The 25,274-nt window shown below is 41.0% G+C and overlaps 1 protein-coding gene across 1 annotated transcript; it reads left to right on the top strand.

The window, feature by feature from the left end:
• rfx2 (regulatory factor X, 2 (influences HLA class II expression)) lies at window positions 1-25,251 on the top strand. Its single transcript, XM_054602067.1, is given in 19 exon segments — window positions 1-215; window positions 10,544-10,652; window positions 11,342-11,431; window positions 12,451-12,533; window positions 13,142-13,412; window positions 14,695-14,769; window positions 15,701-15,882; window positions 16,073-16,192; window positions 16,606-16,727; window positions 17,024-17,142; window positions 20,257-20,350; window positions 20,353-20,368; window positions 20,589-20,740; window positions 21,238-21,335; window positions 21,710-21,859; window positions 21,989-22,197; window positions 22,292-22,445; window positions 22,536-22,578; window positions 23,143-25,251. Coding segments are annotated over 18 exon segments (2,208 nt in total). The 5' UTR covers window positions 1-215; window position 10,544; the 3' UTR covers window positions 23,265-25,251.
• Window positions 25,252-25,274: the final 23 nt, after the last annotated feature.

The following is a 25,274-nucleotide window of genomic DNA, read 5'->3' as shown; positions in this document are numbered from 1 at the left end:
TTGAATAGTGAGGGCCATGACGTAGACAGTCGAGGGTAGCAACAGTTGCCCCGAGACCCCGTTGCGCCATAGTGACTGTAGCCGTGGAGACAGTTACTTACCAACGGGCGCAACACTCAGCAACAGCAGCAGCAGCAGCATCTGGAAGTCACCGAGCGAGTGGCAGAGAAGGGAAAAGATAGCAGAGCCGGGGCAGAACTTTACTCAAAACTAAGGTGACTATTACCTTTATACAATTATAAATCCTGAAGTATTCTTCATTTTGGAGGAAAATGCGTTGAGTGCGTTGCTAGGTTCCCGGCTATCTTCCACAGCAGAACTTTTCCTGCTCCGAGGCAGCAGGATGGACCGAAGGCTACCGTCCAAGCTAAGCTAATGCTAACAGCCGACAGCGACGAGGGCGAGCTCAGCTGTGAGCTCAGGCGGTGGGGGTTGTTTCTTGTTTACGGCAGCTCTGTCCTGGTCGCCACCACACAGTACACTAGATGATCGGCGTGTCTGTCTAGAGATACTCAGTCAAACAGGTGGACATGTGGCTAGCTAGCGTTAGCAACGATGGGACCAGGGAGGGTTAACTCAGCAGGAGGATCACTTTCATTTCAGCAGGCAGTCATCTGGTGTGCTCTCCACTCATACATTAACTTGGATCATAAGAGGAGTTGAGATACATGAACTCAAACCGTCTTCATCAGCAGAGATATGAACACAAACACACTCTCACAATGAACTCCTCTCTGTGAGGGAGATTATTACACGTTTACTATCAACATGGAGCAACACACTTTACAAAGTTTGGGTGTTTTTGGTATTTCAGAAGCAGATTGAATAACTGGATGTGAAACAGCTAGGTGGTGCTGTGATGGTCCTTTAAAACTGTTCTGTATTGTTTTTACAGTCTTAGGTGAGAGATTTAGTATTTAAAGTAGCTTTAAACTAAGCACCATTTAGTAGACACTTGTGCAATTTATATTAAGCTGAATGAATCTTACTGATTCCATCAAAAGTGGGAATAAAGTTGCATCTACTTATGATTCCAGTTTTAATGTTACTATGCCAGTCGGGCAGACCCAAAGGCAAACTGTTTGCCTAAAGCAAAGTGGTTCTGCTGCGTTGTTTAAATGGCAGGTCCCATTAGGGATGCTTTTTGACCTCCCGTCAGAGCTGAAGGCTCATATCACTCTGTGCTATAGCAATAATGAAAAAACAAGGAAATGACCCGCCAGTGATTTTGAATCGCCCTTTTCATTTACTGTTTGGTTTGGTTGGTTCCAAGTTCTTTGCATACCTTGTTGGGATTGTGTCTGTCTTTGTCCCCTGCGTTATGTTCATTCTTATGGTCTACTGTATCTTCTCAGAGACAGCCGTCAGGTGTTCGGTTATTTGTAATGTTATTTGCTATTGAAGCAGCGGGAAGAGTCTTTGCAGCATGAACAATTCTCTAAATAAAACCCTCTCTGATTTGTGCTTGCTACTAAAGAATTGACCCATAAACTTTCAGATGTGTACAGTAAGTCTTAGTCTCTGGTAAAAGACGAGAGATAAAGGATTAAGGATATTTTAAAGGATTTAAGGATATTTGATCACATCCTTTGACATGAAAACGGGTCAAAACACAGGGCTGAGTATGATAATTTATATTTTGGCCACGTACAAGGTTGAAATATATTGTTTATGAAGCTTCCCTCCACCGCCATGCTTTTATTCCATTTTGGCAAGAATATTTTTGGAAAGAATTGAACATAAATTATCAGAAGACTCCACTTGTTTTGAAGTAAGTGTCGCAGAAAGAAACTTAACTTTGATTGGTCAGACAACTCACCGCAGCTACATAGAAAATAAAGAGATGACAGCAATGAAACTCTGCGTGTAACCCCCACCAACCCCTACCCCCAAAATGAGCGTGACACTGTTATGTTTACATGGCAACTTGATATACAAATACACCCAAGTCATGGAAAGAAAGGCGATGGAGTGGGCCAAGGGGCGAAATGTTATTCTTTTAAAAGTCTGTGTTTTTAATCAGGTTATTTTCATCTCTCTCTTTGTAGTAAATTAATAGTTTCAGGTCAGAAAGAAATGGTGCTCAGAAAGGAGACAAAGTGGAAAGCAGTCGCTTGTTGGACACTTATTTAGACATTTCTAACTGGCTTGTACCTGAAATTTTTTCTGAGAGTTTTAATTTGAAAGGGGTGGTAAAATTATTTCTTCTATTTTTCTGATTCAGGATACTTGTAATCTGTCTGTATCCTGATTTTCACTTGCTTTTATTTTAGCGCCAATTGCCACACTGGCCTGTGATTTAAATACATTTTTTCCTTTCCTCTTACTACGCGTAAAAGGAAAGGAAAAAATGTATTTACCTCCTCTTATCCGGCCTTCTTTTGTCATCTGTGGAGTTGCGTGTATGGTTGTGCGTACCAGTGTGCACCTTTACTCGTGTGCCATTTTGAGTGTTTAATGGACCCATGTGTGTAGTGCAGTTCAGCTATCAATAGGACAGCTGCTGTGGTATCTTGGGTAGTGGGTGTCCTGACACAGCTTTTGGTCACATGTGCTGTGTGTGTGTGTGTGTGTGTGTGTGTGTGTGTGTGTGTGTGTGTGTGTGTGTGTGTGTGTGTGTGTGTGTGTGTGTGAGTGTGAGGCACATACATGAGTGTGCTGTGTGGATGTGCATGTCTATGTGTGTTTGTTATTGCTGTATTTAGATTATCTTGATGAAGCCTACTGCTGCCCCGGGGGGAAGTTCTCAATCCAATAGCCTGCTACAGATATAGAAATGGACCCAGTCACTGCCATTGCTGTTTACACTTGGTCATATTAACATGGATTTGCATTTACCTCCTGTTGTGCTAACTGAACTGCCTGGCTTTTGCACATTTCATTGTCTGATATTAACACATATTTAATGGGTTATCCCATAACTCCAGTCAAAGGCATGTCAGGAAATCACAGAGCAAAGCAGAGGAAGTGAGACTGCCTTGTGGGGCTTGTTAAGTGGAAATTAATAGTGCCATTTGTTTCCAATGTTACAGTTTCATAATCTCTATAATTCATTTATTTGTGAAGGGCTTTCATTCAAGGGATGTGCTGTTACCTTTTTCTAAGAATGTGTTGAAAGGAAAGTAGTTTAAGTGTCCTCGTGGCTCTCACATCACGTCTTCCAGCTATAAAGATTTTGGAAATCATTGTAGGCTTACGCTGCTAGGATACAAAGAAACAAATCTTGTCATATTCCCAAAAATGTTGCTACTGATTGGTCCTCGCACATGGCAACAAGTTGAAACTCGTTGTGAAATGAAATGTTTTTCAGTTTGTCTCTTCTGTCTGTCTATGTGTCATCAGGAGCATTCTTAACATTCCACCTGTTTGTATCGTAGCTGCATAACTGCTAATTAAATTTCCTGCCACAAACAGCAGACAAGGCAGTGACATTTACATTACAATGGCTGAGCCCCCCCCCCTTTCAGGCAGGCATAGCAGCAGCCCCCCATCCTCTCCTCACTATTCCTTTCTTTTGTAGAGTTTTATTCTAGCTTGTTAGGAGATGTTTATTTGGCTTAAAAAAAAGAACTTCTGTTAGTGTAAACCTGCCACAAAGTAATTACCGGAACCAAGACTAGGCACTTGGTGAAGTGAGAATTGACTAACTTTGCAAAGGTATAGACCCAGACAGTATTTTTTAAATGGAATAAGCAGGGTCTTCAATGTAGCTTTTAAAAAGGTCTTAAATTAGGAGATTTGGTGCAGAGGACACTATGTCACAGGTGGAAAAACCCCGAAATAATGTATGTCCTTTTATAGTGCTGCCCGGAAATCCCATTCCTGATCTTTGAAATCCCCCTTTTCCCACTCAATAGCTTGAAAGGAGGTCAAATGTTAATGTTGCAATGTTCAATTTAAAAGCAGCATTGTATGCTAATTGTTTTAATGTAAGAATTTGGTTTTGCCTGACTGACGGGTGTTGCAAATTGTAGCCACTTTGATTGTATCGAACTGTTGCCACTGACAAAATAGTCAAAGAAATCTGGATTCTCATCTTGGAAAAAAAGGATTCAGTCAAGAAACCCCAAATGAAATAACATTTGGATGAGTTTTTCTTTTAAACTTAAAAACTCACTTAAAGAGACCCATATATAGACCAAGAGACAGGATGTCACCTGTATCCTGTCACCACCTTTTACTGTATGATCTATTATTGCCATCTTGATGCAAATTGCTATGCAGGAACACTTGTTAGATCCTTAAGTAATTTAATGTTTAATGATCTGGAAATGACACCGAATAGAATTTGCTAAGTTAGTGTGAATGCTGCTCATATCACGTAACTCACAATCTTTTTCATATCTGAAGCATGTCACTGAATCGGGCTGCTGGCTGCAGAAAAGTTTCAGTTTCTATATGAAAGGTTGAAAGTTGAGGTTGCAGTAAGTAGTATAGTATGAGTTTTGATTAAAAGTTGCTTTAGTAAAATTGTATAATGTTAAATCCCCAGTGTTAAACTCATTAAATGAAATTAAAATGTTGCACCTGTAGTTACTAGCAGTATCATTAACTAAAAAACATAGTTGCAAACTTGTGTAAATGGCAGTGACCCAGTTAGTTGTGACTGCTATTCTGCTATGTCAGTCAAAAGCAGAGTAAACCCATGTTAATATCTTACTATCAATGTCTGTATTTGTATGTATTATTATATTATGTGTGTTATGAAATTCTTAAATCTGATTGCAAATATTCAGCATGATGCAGTTTTCAATGAAGGAAAAACCTGGACCGCTCTCAAATTTCAAGTATTTACTGATGACTCATTGTTCGTGTCAAGTAGTACATGTTAAAGCATACTGTACATACAGTATTATCATTTTTGAAAAATCCTATCTGTGTGGAAAGAACGCTCGCCAAAAAGGCAGACTCCTCCAGTGTAATAAAATGCTTTATCGCAGGTTCACCGTCAGGATCGAGGCAGCGCGCTGCCAGCCTCTTAGGTCATCTTCGTAGAATGTGGTTCCCTGGGAAATATTACCCTACAGGTTGGAAACACCATAAAAGAGCAAGTGAAAGCAGATTCCAAGAAATTCAGTGTGAGTGTGTTGCGTTTGAAGTGAGTATCGTTGTACTCCACAATAGGATGCTAAAGCATTACATTAGTCAACCAAATAGGTGATTTTAATGCAATGAAAGAGACCGCAACATTACCTCCAGCGAGTAAGTTATGTTTTTACTTGTCTGTTATTTATCAGGAAAAATCAAATTTACATGTTAACGGATTTCAGTGGAATCTTATCAGGATGAAATAATTTATCAAGATATTGTGACACATAATTACCTTGTCTATATTGATAATAACAAGCACACTCTTACTCCAATTTCTTAGAAAAAATCTAAATATTTTCCACTAAAGTTTTTAATAGAATTAGGAAAAACTCTATACTTTAAATTTGTCAAGTATTTTAGTCACACAAGAGTAAACAAACCATGTGATTATTTCATATAGACAATTTATTTATTGAATTACCTGAAAGCATTTTATCGTGATATATTTTGTTATCAATATATGAAATCACCTATATAACGATAGAACATTGAGGCCTTATCGCCCAGCTGTGGCTGTGACTATGTTTAGGTATTTTTAATTTTGCAGATAATAATGTAAATATGAAAAGTTATTCCAGGATCATAATATGTTTGGGGGTAGGCCACACATTAATAATGCTGTGAAAAAAATGGGGAATAAACCAGAACAAGAAGCCCAACTGTAGCTGTCGGCATTTCCCAAAATGTTAAGTTTCAAATCCTCATTCTGTATCTCTAGATGTTAAATGTTAAGGATGAGGGCTGGGGGTAGCTGGAGGTGGGGGGCAGTGGAAATCTGGAAAGGGTTAGAAGGATAGGGCGTTGGGGGAGGAAGTTGCTAGTGTAGAGCATGGACGAACACACAATATCCATGGCAACGGTTTGATCTTTTTCTCTGTGGCTGTTGGGCCTGCAGCACACATGGTGACCGAGTGGACAGGTTGTGCTGATGACCAGTGTGGGGAGGTGAGCTGAAGAGGGGAGGGGGGCGCTTGGATCAGAGACAGCGGTCTGTGCCTCCTATTTCTGCGCTCTCTCTCTCTCTCTCTCTCTCTCTCTCTCTCTCTCTCTCTCTCTCTCTCTCCCCCTCTCCCTCTCTCCATTAAACCCTGCCATCTACAGACCCCAAGAGCCGCTTTGATTGGATTAGCCATGAATTAATGCGACAGGCTTGAAGAACAGCCTCTGTTGTGGAAATCTCTTATCATATCTTAATTCCCTCTTTGTGTGAGCGCGTGTGCCTCTGTGATCTTATAGTTTTTTTTAATTAAATCAAAGAAAATAGATCTAAATTACTATTTTTTTTTTTCACGATTAAAAAAGATATTCTCAAATTAGGGAGCAAATGTTGACACTTAAACAGAGACCTGTTGCACGTCCTCGTACATATATTAAAGGTGTGAAAAAGGGATTCATATACAACGTGCTGAACAATGTCCCTTTTAAAAGCTTCTGTCTCTGCTTTATTTTGTTTCCCCTGAGTTGGAAAAAGGATCGCTCTGCTCAAACTGTTTTACTATCTCCTCTGCCCAAGGAACTTTGGGAAGACTTTACTGGTTTTTGAAGTGTTGTTTTTGGGTGGCATGATAAGCAACCTTGAAGAATAGACTGTTGTCTCCCTGATTACTTAAACATTCCTCCTTTTTGAGCACCAAGTAGGTACAAAAAACAGAGCATTTTGTCCTGTCCTCTTCAATCAAGTCTAAACCAGCATAAAGTCTGTATATTTTTATATGGCTGAGACATAGGAATAAGTCTACCTCATGTCCCCTGGTGTCTGAAATTAATAGCTTACATAGTATTTATTGTTGTAAGTTTCTACTTAGCGTGAGATAGAGGGATCAGGTGGGGGGATGGCATTGTTTGGTTTGGGAAGTATTCTGTTGGTTGCATAGCAACAGGCTCCTGGAAACGGGAGTGGACGGTGTTGCCAGTAGCAACCGTTGTTGCTCTGCAAACAATGTGGGCCAGTGCAAACATGAGCCAAGACTGTGGGCTCCTGCTTTTAATTGAACATCTGTATGTGTTTTTCTCTGATTGAGGCCTGTTTAAGTTCGATCTGTCAGTGACATATGTTTAAATCTTGTCTGCACTGTTACCACTGTAGGCTATAGTATTAATGAGCTTCTTTAAAATGTGTCTTTTCTTGTTTCCGTATAGCTTTTAAAACTCAGGTAACTCTTGAAAGGAGTGGCTGCTGTTGTAATGTTTTTAAGTGCTCATCTGTGATTTTCCTGAATGAAACCAGGCTCACAGACCAGACACGAAAACAGTGTGTGTGTGTGTGTGTGTGTGTGTGTGTGTGTGTGTGTGTGTGTGTGTGTGTGTGTGTGTGTGTGTGTGTGTGTGTGTGTGTGTGTGTGTGTGTGTGTGTGTGTGTGTGTGTGTGTGTGTGTGTGTGTGTGTGTGAAGTTGTCTCTGGGTTGAAGGCAGCCCATCCAAAGTAGCAATTTTGTGGCAGTGTCTCCTGCTGTGTTCTACCTTTGTGCCTTTCAGAGCTGCTGGTGGGGTATTTGTGTGGCTTTTGACCTTTCTTTAGCACTAAGCAGAAATACTCCTCTCTGCCTGCTCTCTTGTCTCTCCCCCACTAAGTCAATGATTTGGCACACTTTACCACACCTATTAATGCTAACCCTAGTGCTTTAATTGAGCTTTAATGGAAGCAGACGTGCAGGTCAGTGCTCTCTTTCCTGATCCCCCACCATCTTCCCATCCATTCCGTAATGGCATAGAGAAGCCCTCCGTTTTGTGTCACTTCCTCTGGTGAAAATGAAAACTCTGAAGATAAATGATGGGATTAAATGTATTTATAACTCAAGTGACACTCCGTAGACAAATTCCTTGCTTTATAAAGATGTTTTAGCATTGTAGTGACGTTTAAAATGTTTACTACTAGTTAGCATCATCTCAATAATAGTCTTTTGGTACTTTAATGGCATACAAGAAAGACGTGTGAAGAAAAATGTAAATGGAATGTGAGAGCTTTGACAACTAAGTGCTAATTGTGCCCTGTTCTAATAAATACGTTGAAGATGGACTCAGAAGGCTGCTTAGGGTACACTGGACATGGTGTTGGACCAAGTGCATGTCTGAAGATTGACACATATCAGGAATTTCAACATAGGCCTCCTCCATTAAAACTGTTAGTCATGAAAGCAGAGCAGTGTCTTTGCCTCTGGCAAAGTATCTACACACGGAAAATGCAAGTGGTGGCACACCCAAATCTGTTGTTTTTCTGTCTTAAAGGTATACTATCTGATTTGGGTATATAGAGCATACATTAGTGCCCCCAAACCCTTATTATCCCTCCAAGTTCCGACCGATGGATAAAACTGAACACTGTTTTGAGTTGAGTTTGAAAATATTAGTTGTGCGGCTAGCAGGGATGTTTGTTATGTGATTTTGTGTGCTGTTTTTATAAAAAAAATTAAGTAGTTAATCTATCAAGGTCAATCTGGTCAAGTTTTTTTATCTTTCAGGTAATGTAAGTGTAAGTATTATGTTCCATTCATAGCCAGTTTTTATTTATTTGTATTTTGTATTTTGATCACCTTCCATAGAGAGCTGTAATTGGTGGACTGATGCCATAATTAACATTCGAAACAGAAATAAAAAGTGAAAGTGCCTCCTGTGAGTCAACATGTAGTGTGATACAGACTTGAACAATATCTTGAGCTATGTCTAAAGTTGTCTTGCAAAATGGAAATCACTATTTTGTAGTTTTACAGACTTGAACAATATCTTGAGCTATGTCTAAAGTTGTCTTGCAAAATGGAAATCACTATTTTGTAGTCCAGAGGAGAGATTACATGATCCATCAGGAAACCACTTTTTAGTAAAACGTATGCCTTTACCGTCTCCTTTTGCCCGAGGAAAATATTTAGTTGCTGCGTCTGTGATAGCTTCATCTTGTTGTATTTAGGTGGTTGTATAAATGAGTGGTGTTATCCTGTATCGGCATAGTTTTTAACAAGTTTTTGGTTTGAACAATCTTCTTCCTATCCATCAACTGTTTGCTTCCTTGATTCAGTTTAATGTATCCCTTTTAGTTATTTTCTTATCTGTTAGATTTGTTTCTGTCCAAGTTATATTTGTTTGTTGATGTAAAGCAGCAGTGTTATTTATTGATAAATAATTCAGAGCACTTGATTTGATGCAATGGTTGCAGGAAGGTCTTTTTAATAATTTTGTAAGCAGAGGCTTTAATGGTTCAGCCCCATCAGAAACTTTAGGTTGGGTGCAGCCAAAAGAGAAGTTTGGCTGCACCTGTTGCTTGTATCTAATAGCTCGGCCTCCAGATGATTAAGTATTGTTTGTTTGATCTTTCCAGTGAATTCAAATTAGATTATACTGCATGTCATGTGTTTTGACTCATCACAGCATGTCTAAAGCAGGTTGTGTCTTGCAGTCTTTCACTGTTGGCTCGTTTACCTACTTACGTTTCCTGTTGCTCCTGAATTTCTGCTCATCAATTCAACCCACCCCCAACTGTGCCCTATCTCCGTCTCCCTTATTCTTGTCCGCCTCCCCCTCTTCTCTTTGCGGTCACACTCGAAAGTTCCTGTGCAAGTGCTTTATTGGGGGGGAAAGGAGGAGGAGGAGGAGAAGAAGAGAGAGAATGGGGAGGGGAGGAGGGGGGTTGAGTTGGGGGTGGTCGTCATGGATTCCTCACCATAGCAACTGACAAAGGTTGACAAAGCATTGAGGAATTTCCTCATATCAGCTGGATTATTGGAGCCCTCAGAGAACAGCTCTCATACTAAACAATCGCTGGATATCATCAGGACCCTGGCAGGGGCTGGAGCCCCACTGCCATTTTCATATTTTTCCCCCTTAGTTTTTTCTTTTTTGGAGGGATTGGGGAAGTTGTTTTTTATCTACTTACTCCCCCTCGAAGTTCCATTCTTCTTTCGTCCCTGCCTTACTCCTGCTCTTTCCCTCTCTGTACTTTTTTTTAGAGAGCTTTTGTGTCACTCCATTTTTAGTTCCCCTTTGCTAAGCTGTGCACATTGTCACCCAGTGGAAGGCCGAGTGGCGACAGTACGTTTGGTCCTCAGGAAGCAATTCAGTCCTGTTGATAACTTGGACTCCTGTACTGTAACTCTTCCACCTGGGTCTGATCTGTCAGCAGGACCAGGTTGGTCTGTGTAAAACTGTTAGGCTGCTTTTTTTTTGCCCGTGATTAAGGCCAATGGGGGGCAGCCTCCTGGGCTCTGAGAGCTTCACTGATTCAGCTTGACTTGGTAAAGCCAGAAACCCACAGGGGCACACTGAATGCCCTGGTAGCTCCAAGAGAGGAAGGGTGGGTTGGAAGAGCATTTATTTAGCACGACTGTCCATGTGTATAGACTTGAAATGCTCTTATTATTTTCTTTCAGTGTACCTTTTTAAGACTATTTCTTCAGTCTGGTAATAAATCCCAACTTTCCATGTCTTTTCTCTTTTCCACCTCTTCATGTCCCATGCAACCCAGCATGCAGAGCTCAGAGGGAGGGTCAGACACCACGACCAGCGTGGCCGCGCTGCGGACATCATCCTCAGCTCAGGCCCCTGTGGTACAGCCTGTGCCAGCCTCCCAACAGGTAGGTACTACCTCTACTGTGCTGCTACAGTAATGACAGAACAATAGGGAAAGTCTGTAATGCATTAAAGCAAGAGTTGGTAAACTTGAAAATCTAGTAAAAGTCGCTAAATCTAGCGAGATAATCGCCAAGTTAGTAACACTGACAGCATGTCTCTTCAGTCCTCCCTCCAAAGCCACTTCCCTAAAATTGTTATTATGAACGTATACAACGAATATGACTATTGTTAGTAAGCACAGCTGTCAAGCTAGCAGCTTGTGGAAGACTCATTGCACTGGTGCATTGAGTCTTCCACCAACCCTAGCTTTAACTGTTCCATCATATTTCTTTCCAAATGTTAAGTATAATAGACTAGCAATTTTGGAAACCAAACCAGCTACTTTCTTTATTTGTGCTTGTGCATGGTGTCTGAAAAGACACGGCAACAGAGGAGTACACTGAGAAAAGGCAGGGCTGTACTAGACACACCACTGTCCTGTAATGACATTCAGGTTATGGGACTGGCATAGAGAGAGGTGTGCGCTGTCATTTATTTTTGTAATATGAGCATAAATCTATCAGCACCAGCTTAAAGTCGGGGGGGGGGGGGGCTGTCTTTTGTTGACTGTCATATGTTTACAATTATGTGTGTATGTGTGTGGTTGTACGTGCATACCTATGTAATTGAGTTATGTCTTGTATCCACACAGAGGGTGCTGGTTCAAGCTACAGGCTCAGCTCAGAAGGGAGGACAAGTACAGCAGCTTTCAGTACCCAGGGTTCAACAGGTCTCTCAGCAGGTACACAGTGCTGTACATACTTATACAGTGCTGTGAAAATACTTGTACACCCCTTGACGCTTTACAATTATTTTACTTCAGCCTATTTTGACTTTGTGACTCACTTTGAGACCTTTACTGTGTTTTTCTTTTACAAAAAAGTAACACAAACACTAAATAAGCAAGTAAGCATATAGCTAGCTTCACCAGGGCTTAATTGTGTCACTAACTAATATGTGATTGATGAGTTTTTCATTAAGGGTCATCATTTACATTCAGGTTAAATAATAACAGACGGGGGCTTTGTAGTTTTGGCCTTAGTAATAAACAAGTTAAACAGTAACCAAACCATGTTAATTATATGAAGATCCTAAACATTGCAGCACATTCACCGCCCCGAAAGTTGCTTATCCCTAGTCTGTGCCAGACTGTTTCCCCTGCTTCCTGTGCCCCTCATGGTTGTGCGAAATTGTCTTTCTCTGGCTGAGCCTGGCCCACTGCCTGCGTACATGAATAACAGGAAAATAACATCTTAATACAACTCTTGGTAGGTTTTATATAAACATTAGCCCCAATGGTTGGTGATTAAACAAATCATTTTTAAATGTGTGTGATTTTAGCTTTCTTAGCTTTACAGCTGTTTATTTGTGATGATGTATATGGCAAAAAGTCTCTGAGTCGCAGGGTATAATATGGCAAAGTCCGGTGATTCCTAGGGGCTTGGACCAAATCCCAGCATGTATTATGTGTGATGTGTAGCGTCTATTCTAATGGTGAAAACCAGGAGTTGACCTGATTGTCTACTATTAGCTTGTCTTCGTTACCTGTCTTATATCCCCCGGTGATGTCACAGGTTACAACAGTGTGCACATGCCTACACCCAGAAGCAAATGTTTTCATTTCACACAGTACTTTTATAATTTAAGAGGGTCAGCTACTCTTAAAATTCTAGTTCCAGTTTGACTTACGTGTGTACAAATAGGGAAGTATAAATAAAGATTTTCCTTTCCCTGCTTTGATTTCCTGTTGTCTCTTTGTAGGTGCAGCAGGTGCAACATGTCTACCCATCCCAGGTCCAATATGTAGGAGAAAGTGGAGAGACTGTTTACACCAATGGAACTATGTAAGCATCAACATCAAAGGATACATATTTTTCATTGTGTAGTTCAAGTAGACAATGAAATAAGATAATAATAGATAATTGGAATAACCTAAAAAATATGTTGTTAACCATAGTAAAAAATTGCCACTGTGTTCATTTAAGATGCTAAAGGGCTGTGGGAGACTGTTGCTTTTCAAATAAAACAGACACAGCACTTATATTGCACAATATTTGGCTCCGCTCCATGGAAATGGTTGGAAAGCATTATGACAAATAAGGCTTTCCACAACACTTTTCTCATCATTTTAACAGCCAACTGCTTTTCAATAGGCTTTAATTAAAAACACCATTTAAGCTTATGACCCCAAAGTGATTTTTTTTCAGTTAATATATTTTGATTCCAGCATGGCCAAATAGTTTATAGATACCGGCTCTATTATTATAATTATCTCTTTGTAAGTACTTTATCAACAAAACTCCATTCTGTGCCCTTGGAAATAAGTACAAATCAGAAGATTGTAAATGCCCTTAATCGGCCTCCTAAAATGATCATTTGTCATGAAATGTGCTTTGTTTAGCATAATTACGGAGAGACATCAAAAGTCCTAATTAAAATGATCTCTCCCCAGCCGAACAGCCTACTCCTACAACCCTGAGGCTCAGTTGTATGGGCAGGGCAGTGGAGGGACCTACTTTGACTCACAGGCTGGTGGAGCTCATGTCACCACGGTGGTCTCCTCTGCCGGTGGTGGTGTGCCCCCTCATGGCATGGTAGGCATCGCCATGGACGTGGGCGGCAGCCATATCATCTCCAGCGGAAGCACCTATCTGATTCATGGAGGAAGTATGGAGGGAAGCCGCAACCACATATCACACTCATCACGCTCCTCCTCAGCCATGGTGAGCAACACCCATACCAATGTTTGTGATACTCTAAAGCACTTTTTCCAATAGAGAGGGATTTATATGCTAGTAAAAACTACAAACAAACTCGAAATCAGAGGTTCACAACCTACAAAGACTGAGGGACTGACCAAAAATACTTCTGTGATTATTTGTCTTTCTCAGCTAGTATGTGGCCCAAATTAAAGTTTTATTTTCTAAAGTATGTAAATAAGTACTTACTTTATTTGTTAATTAGTAATTACTCTTAGCAAAATATGGCTTACTGAGCATACATCCCCACTACCATATGGCGCCAAACTGTCATTACTGCTACCTGAGCCTGTGTCCAGACTGGCCAGGCTCGCTGACAAGCCTGAAAGACTGACGGGGTTTACGGCAACCTGAGTTGGGGCCTCACGGCTCTGCAGTACCGCATAGAGAGCAGAGCAGTGCAGGGCAGAGGGCCTGTAGAATCAGGACACTGGCTTAAATAATTCAGCAATGCCTTGTTTCAGAGGTTTTCACAGGCACTTGAGCGCCCTGCGAAACAAAGCAACCCCTGGGGCTCATTACCATTTGGCCATGAGCCCTTTGGAGCCTTCTTAAGGTTTGGAGCGCTGCCTGCTTCTTTTTCCTTTTCTTCTATGTCTCCAGTTTGGCTGCAATACCACATATCTTTTCTTTTTTGACTTTATTTTCTTCTGCGGCTCAACAGAATGTCCCTGGTTTTGTCATTCACTTTGCCCACCAGTTGGACTCCATTCTTTTTATAATATGCCAGTGTGTTTAAACCATGGCACTGCTGCTTATGTTGTAGGTACAGCTCACTCCATCAGATTTTTAGCTTATCTAAACATTATTCCGAAGTTAAATTGTTTGATACATCTTTGGGGGTGGGGTCGGGTGCGGTTAGTTAGGCATTGTTGACCGGTTGTCCTCAAACTTGACGTGACCTGTGCCCCTGTTTGTGGTTTCTATTTGCATACATTAGAGTGTCTGACCGCAAACCTTCACTGAGCAGCTTAACCCAATGAGTCCCTTGATTTGCATGCTTTTGTCAGCCGATAATGGGTTTGGCAACAACACTGACTGATTTTAATGGAAATGCAGAGATCTGGCTGCTCGCTAACAGTCTTATTTCCTTTATCTGTTTAATTTTTTTTTGTGTTTTTCTTCATATACCCCTGCTTATTTCTGTTCCCTTCTGTTTTTTCTATCTCTCTCACTCTCCTGCCTCCTCCCTCTTCTGTTTTTTTTTTTTTTTTTTTTTTTTTTTGCATGCTTCTTCTTTCTTTAGCTTGAAATGGCGATTGAAAACCTCCAAAAGTCTGAAGGAATTGCAAGTCACAAAAGCAGCCTGCTCAACAGCCATGTAAGTCAACCAGGAACTTTCTCTAAAAAGGACATGAGGGAAAATGAAAATAAAAACAAAACAAAAGCTGAACCTAAAGGCAGTGTGTTGGACTTGTGCTCTGCAATGTTGAACACACTACCTACTGCTAACTTTACTTACTCTGCACTGTCCCACTGACACGCATAATTGTTCCAATTCATTTTTATTTATTAACTTGCATACCCTATCACTTTTTGCTTAATAATGCATCTTTATTTATTTCTTAATACCCTGCATGGACTTAAAATGTTTGATTTTTCACCAAGATGTGTTTTACACTGAGGCATGCACTCTGTGTCATTAACCATTATTGCATGACACTTCCCTGTTACTCCGTTCTAATGAAACCTAAGAAGTTTCATGTAGTATTTCCATCCTGACTTAACTCACATGGGAAATTTGTGGCTTAGATTCTACCCCCGGCCAGCTCCTAACCTCATTTAGGATCTCACATCTCCACATCATTTGTATGAATAGTGTGTGAAGTATCTGCTTTACATCAGATTTGAAAATGTCTTATTTTAGCTTTTTATAAGAATATTTGATAGTGCTGTTACAGACAGAGCTGAAATTGTGTCTGCCTCAATATTGACTTGTCTTGGAGATTTGTCCGATAGAATGAATAGCATTTCAGATGTTTGAGTGTTCACTCAATCAGCCATTCCTTATGCTGTAGTCATTTACTGGTTAGGTCAAGAATACAAAGGCCTAAGCGTAGCCGGAGTGCAGTGGTCTCTTTGGTGTTTAACCTCCTTAAAACAGGAGGTTATGTGATGTGTGTATGTGCGTGGTGTGTGTTATGTGTCTTTTGATATGCCTCCTCTTCATTTCTCGCTAAGTATCACAGAGATTAGATTGTCTGCTGGGTATTTCCGATTGTGCAACTGTATCTTCATCTGTGTGTTTTTAGCTGCAGTGGCTGCTGGACAACTATGAGACAGCGGAGGGAGTGAGCCTGCCCCGGTGCTCCCTGTACAACCATTACTTAAGGCACTGTCAGGAACAGAAACTGGATCCGGTCAACGCAGCCTCCTTCGGCAAGCTCATCCGCTCGGTCTTCATGGGCCTGAGGACCCGTCGCCTCGGTACCAGGTACAAACAGGAAGAGGTTGTTGCCGATGCTGATTACAGTAATCAAGTAATCATTATAGATGTGACGATTATGATGATGCTTATAGGCATTGGAGACTAGCTGATGGAAGAGGATAATGATAGTGATTAGACTGATGGAAAGTCTTCTCCTCCTCACTGGTTTCTGGCTTTTCTCTCATGAATCTACCAGAGGCAACTCTAAGTATCATTACTATGGCATCCGGGTGAAGCCAGACTCACCGCTGAACCGGCTGCAGGAAGACACCCAGTACATGGCCATGAGGCAACAGCCTGTCCACCAGAAACAGAGGTCAGCATTTCTCCCTGTCTGCCATTTTTCTTTACTTTTCCTTGATTCTCTTGTCTTGCTCTGTTACATTTGCCACAACTGTCAGCAATTTTCCATTTATCTTATGCCATTTTGTTTGTTATTTCTGTGGCAATAGAAATAACAATGGCAATTATTTCTGTGGCAATAATATTTTTTGACTGCCTATTTGAATAAAAATCATGTGTAAATCAAATTTCACTTTTGATGACATTTAACCTGTGACAGCTGCTTCACTGTCATAGCCAATACTCTGCTGCTTGCTGTGTTTTTTTTCTTCGGTATGAAAACCTGCATAGTCCCAGTCCTCAATGGCACATTCTTTATTATTCCTGCTTTGCTAATCCTACAAAGCCCAGCTAACATACATTTTGTGTCTTCTACTGTGTGTATAGATTCAAACCTCTACAGAAGGTGGACGGTATGTCTGACAGCCTGTGCGGGAGCTCTCAGAACTGTAACAGCACTCCGGAGCAGTCTGTGGCAGCTCAGAGCCAACACCACCAGCAGTACATCGGTAAGGACAGGAACAGGGTGGTTGTCATGACAACAATATGTCAAAAAAAAGTAAACATTGAGTGTCAAGCCTCTTGTTTGTTTGGATAATTATAGGATATATGTTTCTGTGTTGACACTATCCATTTCATAAAATCCAAATAAAAATAAATTAAATGCAACAAAATAGGAAAACACCAAGGTGGGGGAATACTTTTGCGAGGAACTGTAGTTCCTGTCCCCAGAATTATCAGCCTTTATGTGTGTGTCTGTGTGGGTGAAATGAGTGACACCTGTCCACATTTTTGCTCCATACAGATACGTCCCACTCCTTGCCTCCATTTCCTATTCCTGATTTGGGCACCCAGCCTCTGCCTGAGCGCATCAACATGAATGATATCAAGAAACTGCAGACACTCTACAGAGACCACTGTGAGGTACATCTATGAATATGTTTGTAACTGATGCTACATTAACATGTGGATATCATATGAACAGGATGTGTAAAATCCAATGATTTTACACATTGAGGACTTTTTACATGCGAGCCAATTAACATAAGACCTATCTATAAATCGGGAGCAGAGCGAATTTGTGTCTAAAAGAACGTTCGTGAACATTTTTACTGCCATTACCGCATGACCTTATATCATTTTGAATACGTTAACCAGCAGTTGAAGAGGTATACGTTTGATAAATCACCACTTTGTCAACGTCATAGACTGTATTTAAGAAGTGGACGCACTCGTTGTGAGGTCACCCATTGGTTGGTGGACTGTGGTTTTGAAGCCTAAAGTTCGGCATTTTGGCCGTAGCCATCTTGGATTTTTGCAACCAGTGACCGTAAGTGACCATATTTGGACTGCGGAGGAGTGACATAGTGACACTGTATACGGCTCTGGCAGCGACAGCGACCTGTCAATCACAAGGTAGCCAGCCCTAAAGCATACTCTGCTTTATGGTCTATTTTACCTTTAAGGGGATGATAATTTACTAATGAACATCATGCTGTATTGAAGAAGACTTAAACTCATGTTTACAATATTTACTGAGGTAATAAATCAAGTGGGAAATAGGGTAGTTTTTTCCAAGTTGTACTGCAGGTCTGAATGTTGAATAATAGACTATGGAGGAAATTCTACAAAAATAATTGGGGACCCAAATAATCTCCTGCGTCCCACCCGTAGGACCTGACTCAGTCTTTTGGAATGACTGCACTAGAGCACCAAATGTGTAGTGAGCCACTGCTGAAAATAGTCCTCAACAAATCCACTATTTACTCCTTTATGATTACCATTTGCTTTAAACAACAGTGCCCAGCAGCTGTAAATAACTACTTAGCCTTTAAAGAAAAATCCAACTATTTATACGTACTGTATGTTTTTAAAGATAATCTTTGATTAGGGACAGGTGTGCTTGGGGCTGAGTGCCAAAGACATCTTCAAGAAAAGTAAAGTGGCTGTAAAAGTATTGTAATCACTGTTAGTTTTGGACTGTTAGTGGAATTTCTTGACAATAAGAAAATCTAGAATAAAGCTGGCCTTATCATGGTGTAAGGGCAGGTCCATATCCGGAAATGGGAGGCACAATGAAAGCAAACTACAGCAGTCAGGAGGTGTTCAGCTTCAACAGAAACCTCTTTAAAGAGCTGTATGAGGATAAAGGATGCAGAAAGAGCTATGAAGAAACAGTGCATTGCATAATGACATTTCACAGGTTGCAGGGCATATTTCATAGTCTCTAGGTAGGACAATGAATGTGAGTAGGCAGAGGAATAACCCACTGGAATGAAACGCACAGGCAATGAGAAAGGGTAGAAATAATATTGAACATTAAAATTTTGGTCTTTTACCTAGGAGAGGGGCTGTGATTAAAGAAGCAAAGCTCTGGCTTATCATATTATCCCTGCCCTCCCCTTGTCCAGCCTCACCACGCTCCCTTTGTTCCAGCCGTCTTTTCATCTCTGTGCAGCTTTCAAGACATGCCAATTAACCTTTCAGCGCGCTGGGTGGACATCTTGGTGTCTTTGTGGTGGCCTCCCCTTGAGCCTTTGTGTTGCCTTGTCTGTGGACAGGCACATGGGCTCCTGTCTTTGTTTGCCAGCGCATTTCTGTCACTCTCACAGCTCTCATTGCCTCTTTGTGTAATGTTTATGCATTTTACTTTTTTTGTGAGCCAACAGTGACCTATTAACACATTAGCCAAGCCTTTTATCGACATCATTTAAAGTTACAACACAAATAAAGTTGGCTTATTCATAAAATATCTTATTTCTTATTTTACTTTAATGCTGTTAAAGTTAGAGTTTTTGAGCAGGGCTTTAATTGGACTTGAATCCATTGTCTGTCATGTATTCATTAATGTCATGGTAACAACAGTCAAATATTAAGGTGTCAATGGTACCATTAAATTCATGGTTAAGCACAAACGATTAGGTGTTTAATAAAACTTTGAGGGTAATAAATCACACTGTAGACCACAGTAGAATGAGTATGTGCACAGATGTGAGGGGGTTAAGATCTGAGAATCTCTGCCGCAGGTCGCTCGTTTGTGTGACTGTGCATATGAACATGTGTTATTTCTCCTGCACTGGTTTTTTCTCTCTGTAAGGCAAGTTGTTTTTCCTGTGTGGCGCTAAACTGTGGAGGCAAAACACTCTTGTTTAGAGGGGATGGGGAATTCTCCTTTTTGTTTTGGAGTTCTGTGTTTGACCTGTTGCTTGGGGCAACCGTAAACAAGGTTGCCATGGCAACAGCTGGAGAGGAAGCAAAAACATATCATGTGATTAAAGCCCACACTGCTGTGTAACAAGATCCAGCGGCAAGTGCATGTCCTGCCAGATAGAGAAAGAAGAGAATCTCTTTGCACGGTGTGAATCCTACGCTCAACGTAGATATACAGAACTGTTTGTGGCCAGAAACAATAGAGTTTGACCTTTTGATTAATGTGGAGTCAGGCTGACTGAACATCTTCTAAGGCGCTGTGTTTTTCTGTTTTACTATGATCTATGCGTGTTGAGGTTTAGAGTTTTTCCGCTCACTCTCTTTTTAGAACCAGGTTGCTGCTTTTTCTCTGACTAAGCCCTAAACGGTAGTTTTATCCTTTGAGTTCACCGGATTGACACTACTTCCTTTGCACTTTTTCAGTGTTCACTTGAGTGCAGTATACTCTGCTTTCTAAGAGCCTCATACATATGAACAGGAAAGATGAAATCAGGAGGGTTAGTTCAGGTCAGCGCCTCGCCGCTAAAAGGAGGCAAATGCATAGATAAATCTTTAAAACTAATCTGCTTTTTAAAGGAAACTCAGATCAAAAATAACTTTATGATTGAATAGCACAAAAAACTCTATGTGAAGGCTAAACGTGGCTTCTAGGTTCCTCTTGATGAATACTGTGCAGGGAGCTGTGTTTGAGCTGGCTCATTGTCTAACTAGGAGGGCCCGGAGTGAGCGAGAGGCTGCTTGCCTGCCTGCAGAAACTTTGTTGTGTGTCTGGTTGCCATGGTTCAGCTCTGTATGTTTTGTCCCCCCTTCCTCCCCCCTCTCCTGCAGGCTACTTTGGATGTGGTAATGAACCTCCAGTTCCACTACATTGAGAAACTCTGGCAGACCTTTTGGTATTCAACACCGCCATCTAGTGACGGAAATACACCATCCCCAACAGGTCAGATGACATACACAGGAAGAGCCAAGGCCTCAATGTTGAAATGAAAACTATTATTGCATAATGACTTTTTGATGTCTGAGCTAAATTAAGTCTCTTTTGTAGCATATCAAGTCAAAAACTTTAGCATTTTTACCTGACTGTCTGCTGAGTTTTATTTAATAGACGACGGTATTTATATTTATTATATGTTTTTTGTTCCCCTCCTGTCTGTGTGTAGTGATGATGACATGGAGGGTGTGATCCCCAGAGAGAAGCTGGTGGCTCTGTGTAAATATGAACCAGTCAGACTATGGATGAGGAGCTGTGACCACATCCTCTACCAGGCTCTGGTAGAGATCCTCATCCCTGATGTGCTACGTCCTGTTCCAAGTCAGTACTATTGATATTTTTTATTTATTGTGATTTAATAAGATTCTAGGAAATAGTACAAGGTATTAAGACGTGTGTTTGTTGTCAGTGGTCACCAAAATCCCCCAAAACTCCTGATTCCCCCCCAGTTAACCAGTTAAAACAACAGCCAATCCTTTTATTAACATCATGTTAAAGTTCAGCACTAACACAAAACGTTTTTTACTTTCATGCAGATAAAGGAGTCCCCTTTTTGAGCAGAGTTGTAAACCGATACTGTAGGGCATCTATTTATTTATTAATGTCATGGTAACAGTCAAATATTCAGGTATCCGCCATGCCATTAAATTAATGTTGAAGCACAAAGTATTAGGTGTTTAATAAAACATTGCTGGTAATAAGGGAGTTTGTCATTTTCTTTTCCAGATCTGCTTGTGTTGAAGTTGGCTGTGTTTGCACAACTCTGCTTTTCATTGTGGTAAAGTCTGTTTGTAAGCCAGGCTGTTCTGTGTCTTCAGGCACTCTCACTCAGGCCATCCGTAACTTTGCCAAAAGTCTGGAGGGCTGGCTGACTAATGCCATGACCAACTTTCCTCAAGAGATTATTCGCACCAAGGTAACAAGAAAATCTCCTTTTCAACAGTTCGCTATTAAAATATTCGAGTGCGCAGATCAGTTCCTCAGATCTTTAACCTGGACAACTACTCATAATCATCTTGTGGCTGATTTGTGATCCATGAGTGTCATATATTACTATGCACAGCGTCTGTCACTCAGTGATGCTGAACACCAGATTAGATATTTGCATTAAAGAGCATCTCATTAACATGTTGATGTTCATTTTGGTGATTTTCTGACAGAGAACCCTAGAAAGCAATACTGGTTTCTAACATCTTGCATTTAAGACATCATTTGGTTATAATAATAAAACATAGTTGCATCAAATATCTCACCAGGGTTTATCATTGACTCTCTGTCTCTGTGTTGTAGGTGGCGGTGGTCAGTGCATTTGCCCAGACGCTGAGGCGTTACACCAGTCTGAACCACCTGGCCCAGGCAGCCCGTGCCGTCCTCCAGAACACCTCCCAGATCAACCAGATGCTCTCTGACCTCAACCGGGTGGACTTTGCCAACGTCCAGGTTAACAGCTTCCCTGCTTATAAAATATTAGATGGTGCCGACGGCTGACTCCCGCCAAGTCTCTGTTTTCCATTTCTTGCTTATAGTTTCTTTCTGAATGTGGTTGGGTGTGTTTGTTATGTCTAACAGGAGCAGGCATCATGGGTGTGTCAGTGTGACGAGAGCGTGGTTCAGCGTCTGGAGCAGGACTTTAAGGTCACCCTGCAACAGCAGAGCTCTCTGGATCAGTGGGCTACCTGGCTCGACAACGTGGTCTCTCAGGTCCTGAAGCCTCACCAGGGCAGCCCCAGCTTCCCCAAAGCTGCACGCCAGTTCTTGCTTAAATGGTCCTTCTACAGGTACGAGGGGCGACCAGGGAGGCTGTTTTCACTTTCCTCACTACAAACAGCATTTTATACATTATCTGTAAAAAATGTTCTTTCCTTCCTGTAGCTCAATGGTGATCAGAGACCTGACCCTACGCAGTGCAGCCAGTTTTGGCTCTTTCCACCTGATTCGCCTGCTGTATGATGAATACATGTTTTACCTGGTGGAGCACCGAGTGGCTCAAGCCACCGGAGAAACTCCGATTGCCGTCATGGGAGAGGTGAGAAATAAGACATTTCTGCATAAACTGTTATAGTTTAAAAAAAAACTTGTTTTGTTGACTAATGCGCTCTCATCTCTTAAATCACAGTTCAGCGACCTGACCTCTATGATGCCATCACTAATGGAAAAAGGTAAGCCTATATTATACACTGTTAGTTTTGATATTAGTCTGGTTGTGCTAACTGAGAGTCCTAACTAACTGGATCTGGGTTTTCCAAAAAAATATTCCAAAAAAACCAACTGTGTTCAGACAATTGTATATTAAATCTTAACATGTCTTTCCAACAAGTATTTCCTGTGTAGGCAAATATAAAAATAACCGCCAAATATCTAACGACTTGGTTTAACAAAACTAAACTTGAGGACAATAACAGCTGTGGACATTAACAAATCTCAGTCTGATCATTGCTGTCTGAAGGGTTTGTCTAGATTTACCTATATATGAAAAACACACCACAAAACAAGTCAGCGATAGATCAGCTACATATTTGTGTGTTTTTAGGTGGATTTGTTGATGATAAGAATATATGTTAGGTATGAGTTGCTATTTAAATCCTTTAAACCCAGCTGTATTTGTCCTTTTGCTCCTGCTGTCCTACATTCTCTGCACGGGTAATAAGTTGATCGGTTTTAGGGCACAGTGGACATGAAAGTAAACTATTCTAACATTCCCTCGCCGTTTTTTGTGCCACTAGATGCGTCCTTCTCTGATGAGATGAGTGACCTTGGCAGTGACGCTGATGCGTCCAGGGAGCCTACTGAACCAGCTGTAAAAAGAGAGAGGATTGAAATGAGCCACCCTCTGCAGGAGATGTGAGTCAAGTCTGAACGGGGCCTGACTGAAAGCTACAAGGACCAGCATCTCTCCCTAAAAAAAGGTGACCCTGAGATGGCTTTTGGGGCTGAGCTCAAGGTGTCCTCCTTCAGTCAGTGTGTGCAATGTACATAGAGAAGAAAGTAGCAATGTCAGTCCTCCACTCACTAGCAACTGTACGGATGGTGATCTTTCTCCCAGGAAGCTCATTTATTATTATTATTATTATTATTATTATTATAATTTTTTACTCACAGGGGCGTAACACAGGTCTACATTTCTTTCCGTTTTTGTTGCAACTGTGAATGACTATGTGCAGTACCTTTTTATTGGATGTGTAACTTTGAGTGGTGGTGTGTGGTGTTTGTGATTCTTCTTCTTCTTCTTTTGTTTTTTTTATCTTAACTAGCTGTGCCATAGTGTCATTTGAGTGCCTTAGATCGCTAACTTTGAAACCACCACTACCGATGTCTATCAGTCCCTCAGCTGTGCCTCTACCGCAGTACGAATGTATCGTCTCCAAACCTCAGACAGTCAAAGCACCTTTAACATTGAGAAGTGTGTAGGTGTGTATACTCCTTGTTGCCTCTGCTGCAGCTCGTAGCAAACACACACGCACAATAAAAAAAAAAATAACAACATGCAACCTACTGACCCAAAGGACCTTTCCCTCAGTCGTTCCCACCAGCTTAGCCACAGTCATGGCTCTGTAGGGCCTCATAGTCTCACAGTAGTCAGGAAGGCAGGGAATTCAGTGTGCTACCCTGGCTGTGTAAGATGTTGGTTTGTTTACCTCAATAGATTTATACGCTGTTCGGCTCAGATGACATGAGGGAAGTATTACAAAAACAATGTAGCCACCACTTACAGTTTTGTGTCTCCCACTGTAAATAGTTCTCTACAAATGGTTTCAATCCTGTGATTGCTCCTCAGTGTGAGGATGCATCAGTAAACTGTAATACAGTGACTGATATGTGCAGACCTGTGGTGGTTCACTCAGCTGCCACAGAGTTTGGAATCAACCCAGAGTATTTTACCTTAACTGGAATCTGGCCTTATTTTCTGATTATAAAATTGGTTGTACATTTCATCTAAGGAAGATAAATCAATACACGTTAGAGCGATGGACCTGTAAAACCAAAACTCTTACATGGAAAGAGGATCTCGTTGGCATCTGAGCCGGCACACGCTCCCCGACTTCAGATATTTTGACCTCATGCTGTTACTCAGATTAAAGTCTTATGTTCTGTTGAAGATAGATAGAAAAATACAGTGTGTTATTTGGGGAGTTTGTCCATAATAAATTTTAAATATATATATCTTTGTATGATGTAGAAAGTGTGTGCTGTGTGGCCTTCGGTCTTTGCCTAATCTTCTCTCCTCACACTGTACTCGGTGGGTCACATTGTATCAGAAGAATATGCTTTGATGTGTAATCGATTAGACTGGTGTGTGTGTTAGAAATTTGTTTCCAATTCAATCGTTCAATGTGTGAAATTCAATTATTACTGTGGCGTTACTGTGCCCGAGTACGCTATTAAACTTTGCGCAAAATAATTTTTTATTTATATGAAATATTCTGATTTGATTGACATCAGCTTTGTGTTGAAATTGGTTTGGTTGACTTACTCCCCCCCCCCCCCCCAGATGATTTTGTTGTAGCGATGAGAATCCTTGAGCTTGAGTTGTTAAAGGCTTTTTGTAACTTGTGCCTGTCACAGTAATTTGCCTTCAAGTGCTTTGGAGCAAAAAGTAATTTCTGTATGTACTTTGTAATGTTTTGTAAGGCTGTTTTAGATTTTTGGCGGAGGATTATTTTTTATTGAACTAGATTTGGTTCTTCTTACAAGTATACTGAACCCTTATTTTTGTGCATTTTCAAACCTGTTCTTGACTACACTTTAACTATCCCAAGGACAGATGATGGTCTGTAATAAACTGCATAGTTCAGCTGTATTTTGTACTTGGTCACAATGTGTAATAAATTGGTGTAAACCAAAATGTTTGAGCACA

The sequence above is a fragment of the Anoplopoma fimbria genome, chromosome 8 (genome assembly GCF_027596085.1).
Source record: "Anoplopoma fimbria isolate UVic2021 breed Golden Eagle Sablefish chromosome 8, Afim_UVic_2022, whole genome shotgun sequence".
NCBI classification, from domain to species: domain Eukaryota; kingdom Metazoa; phylum Chordata; class Actinopteri; order Perciformes; family Anoplopomatidae; genus Anoplopoma; species Anoplopoma fimbria.
The sequence above is the reverse complement of the archived record's forward strand: the minus strand, read 5'-3'. Positions and strand labels throughout refer to the sequence as shown.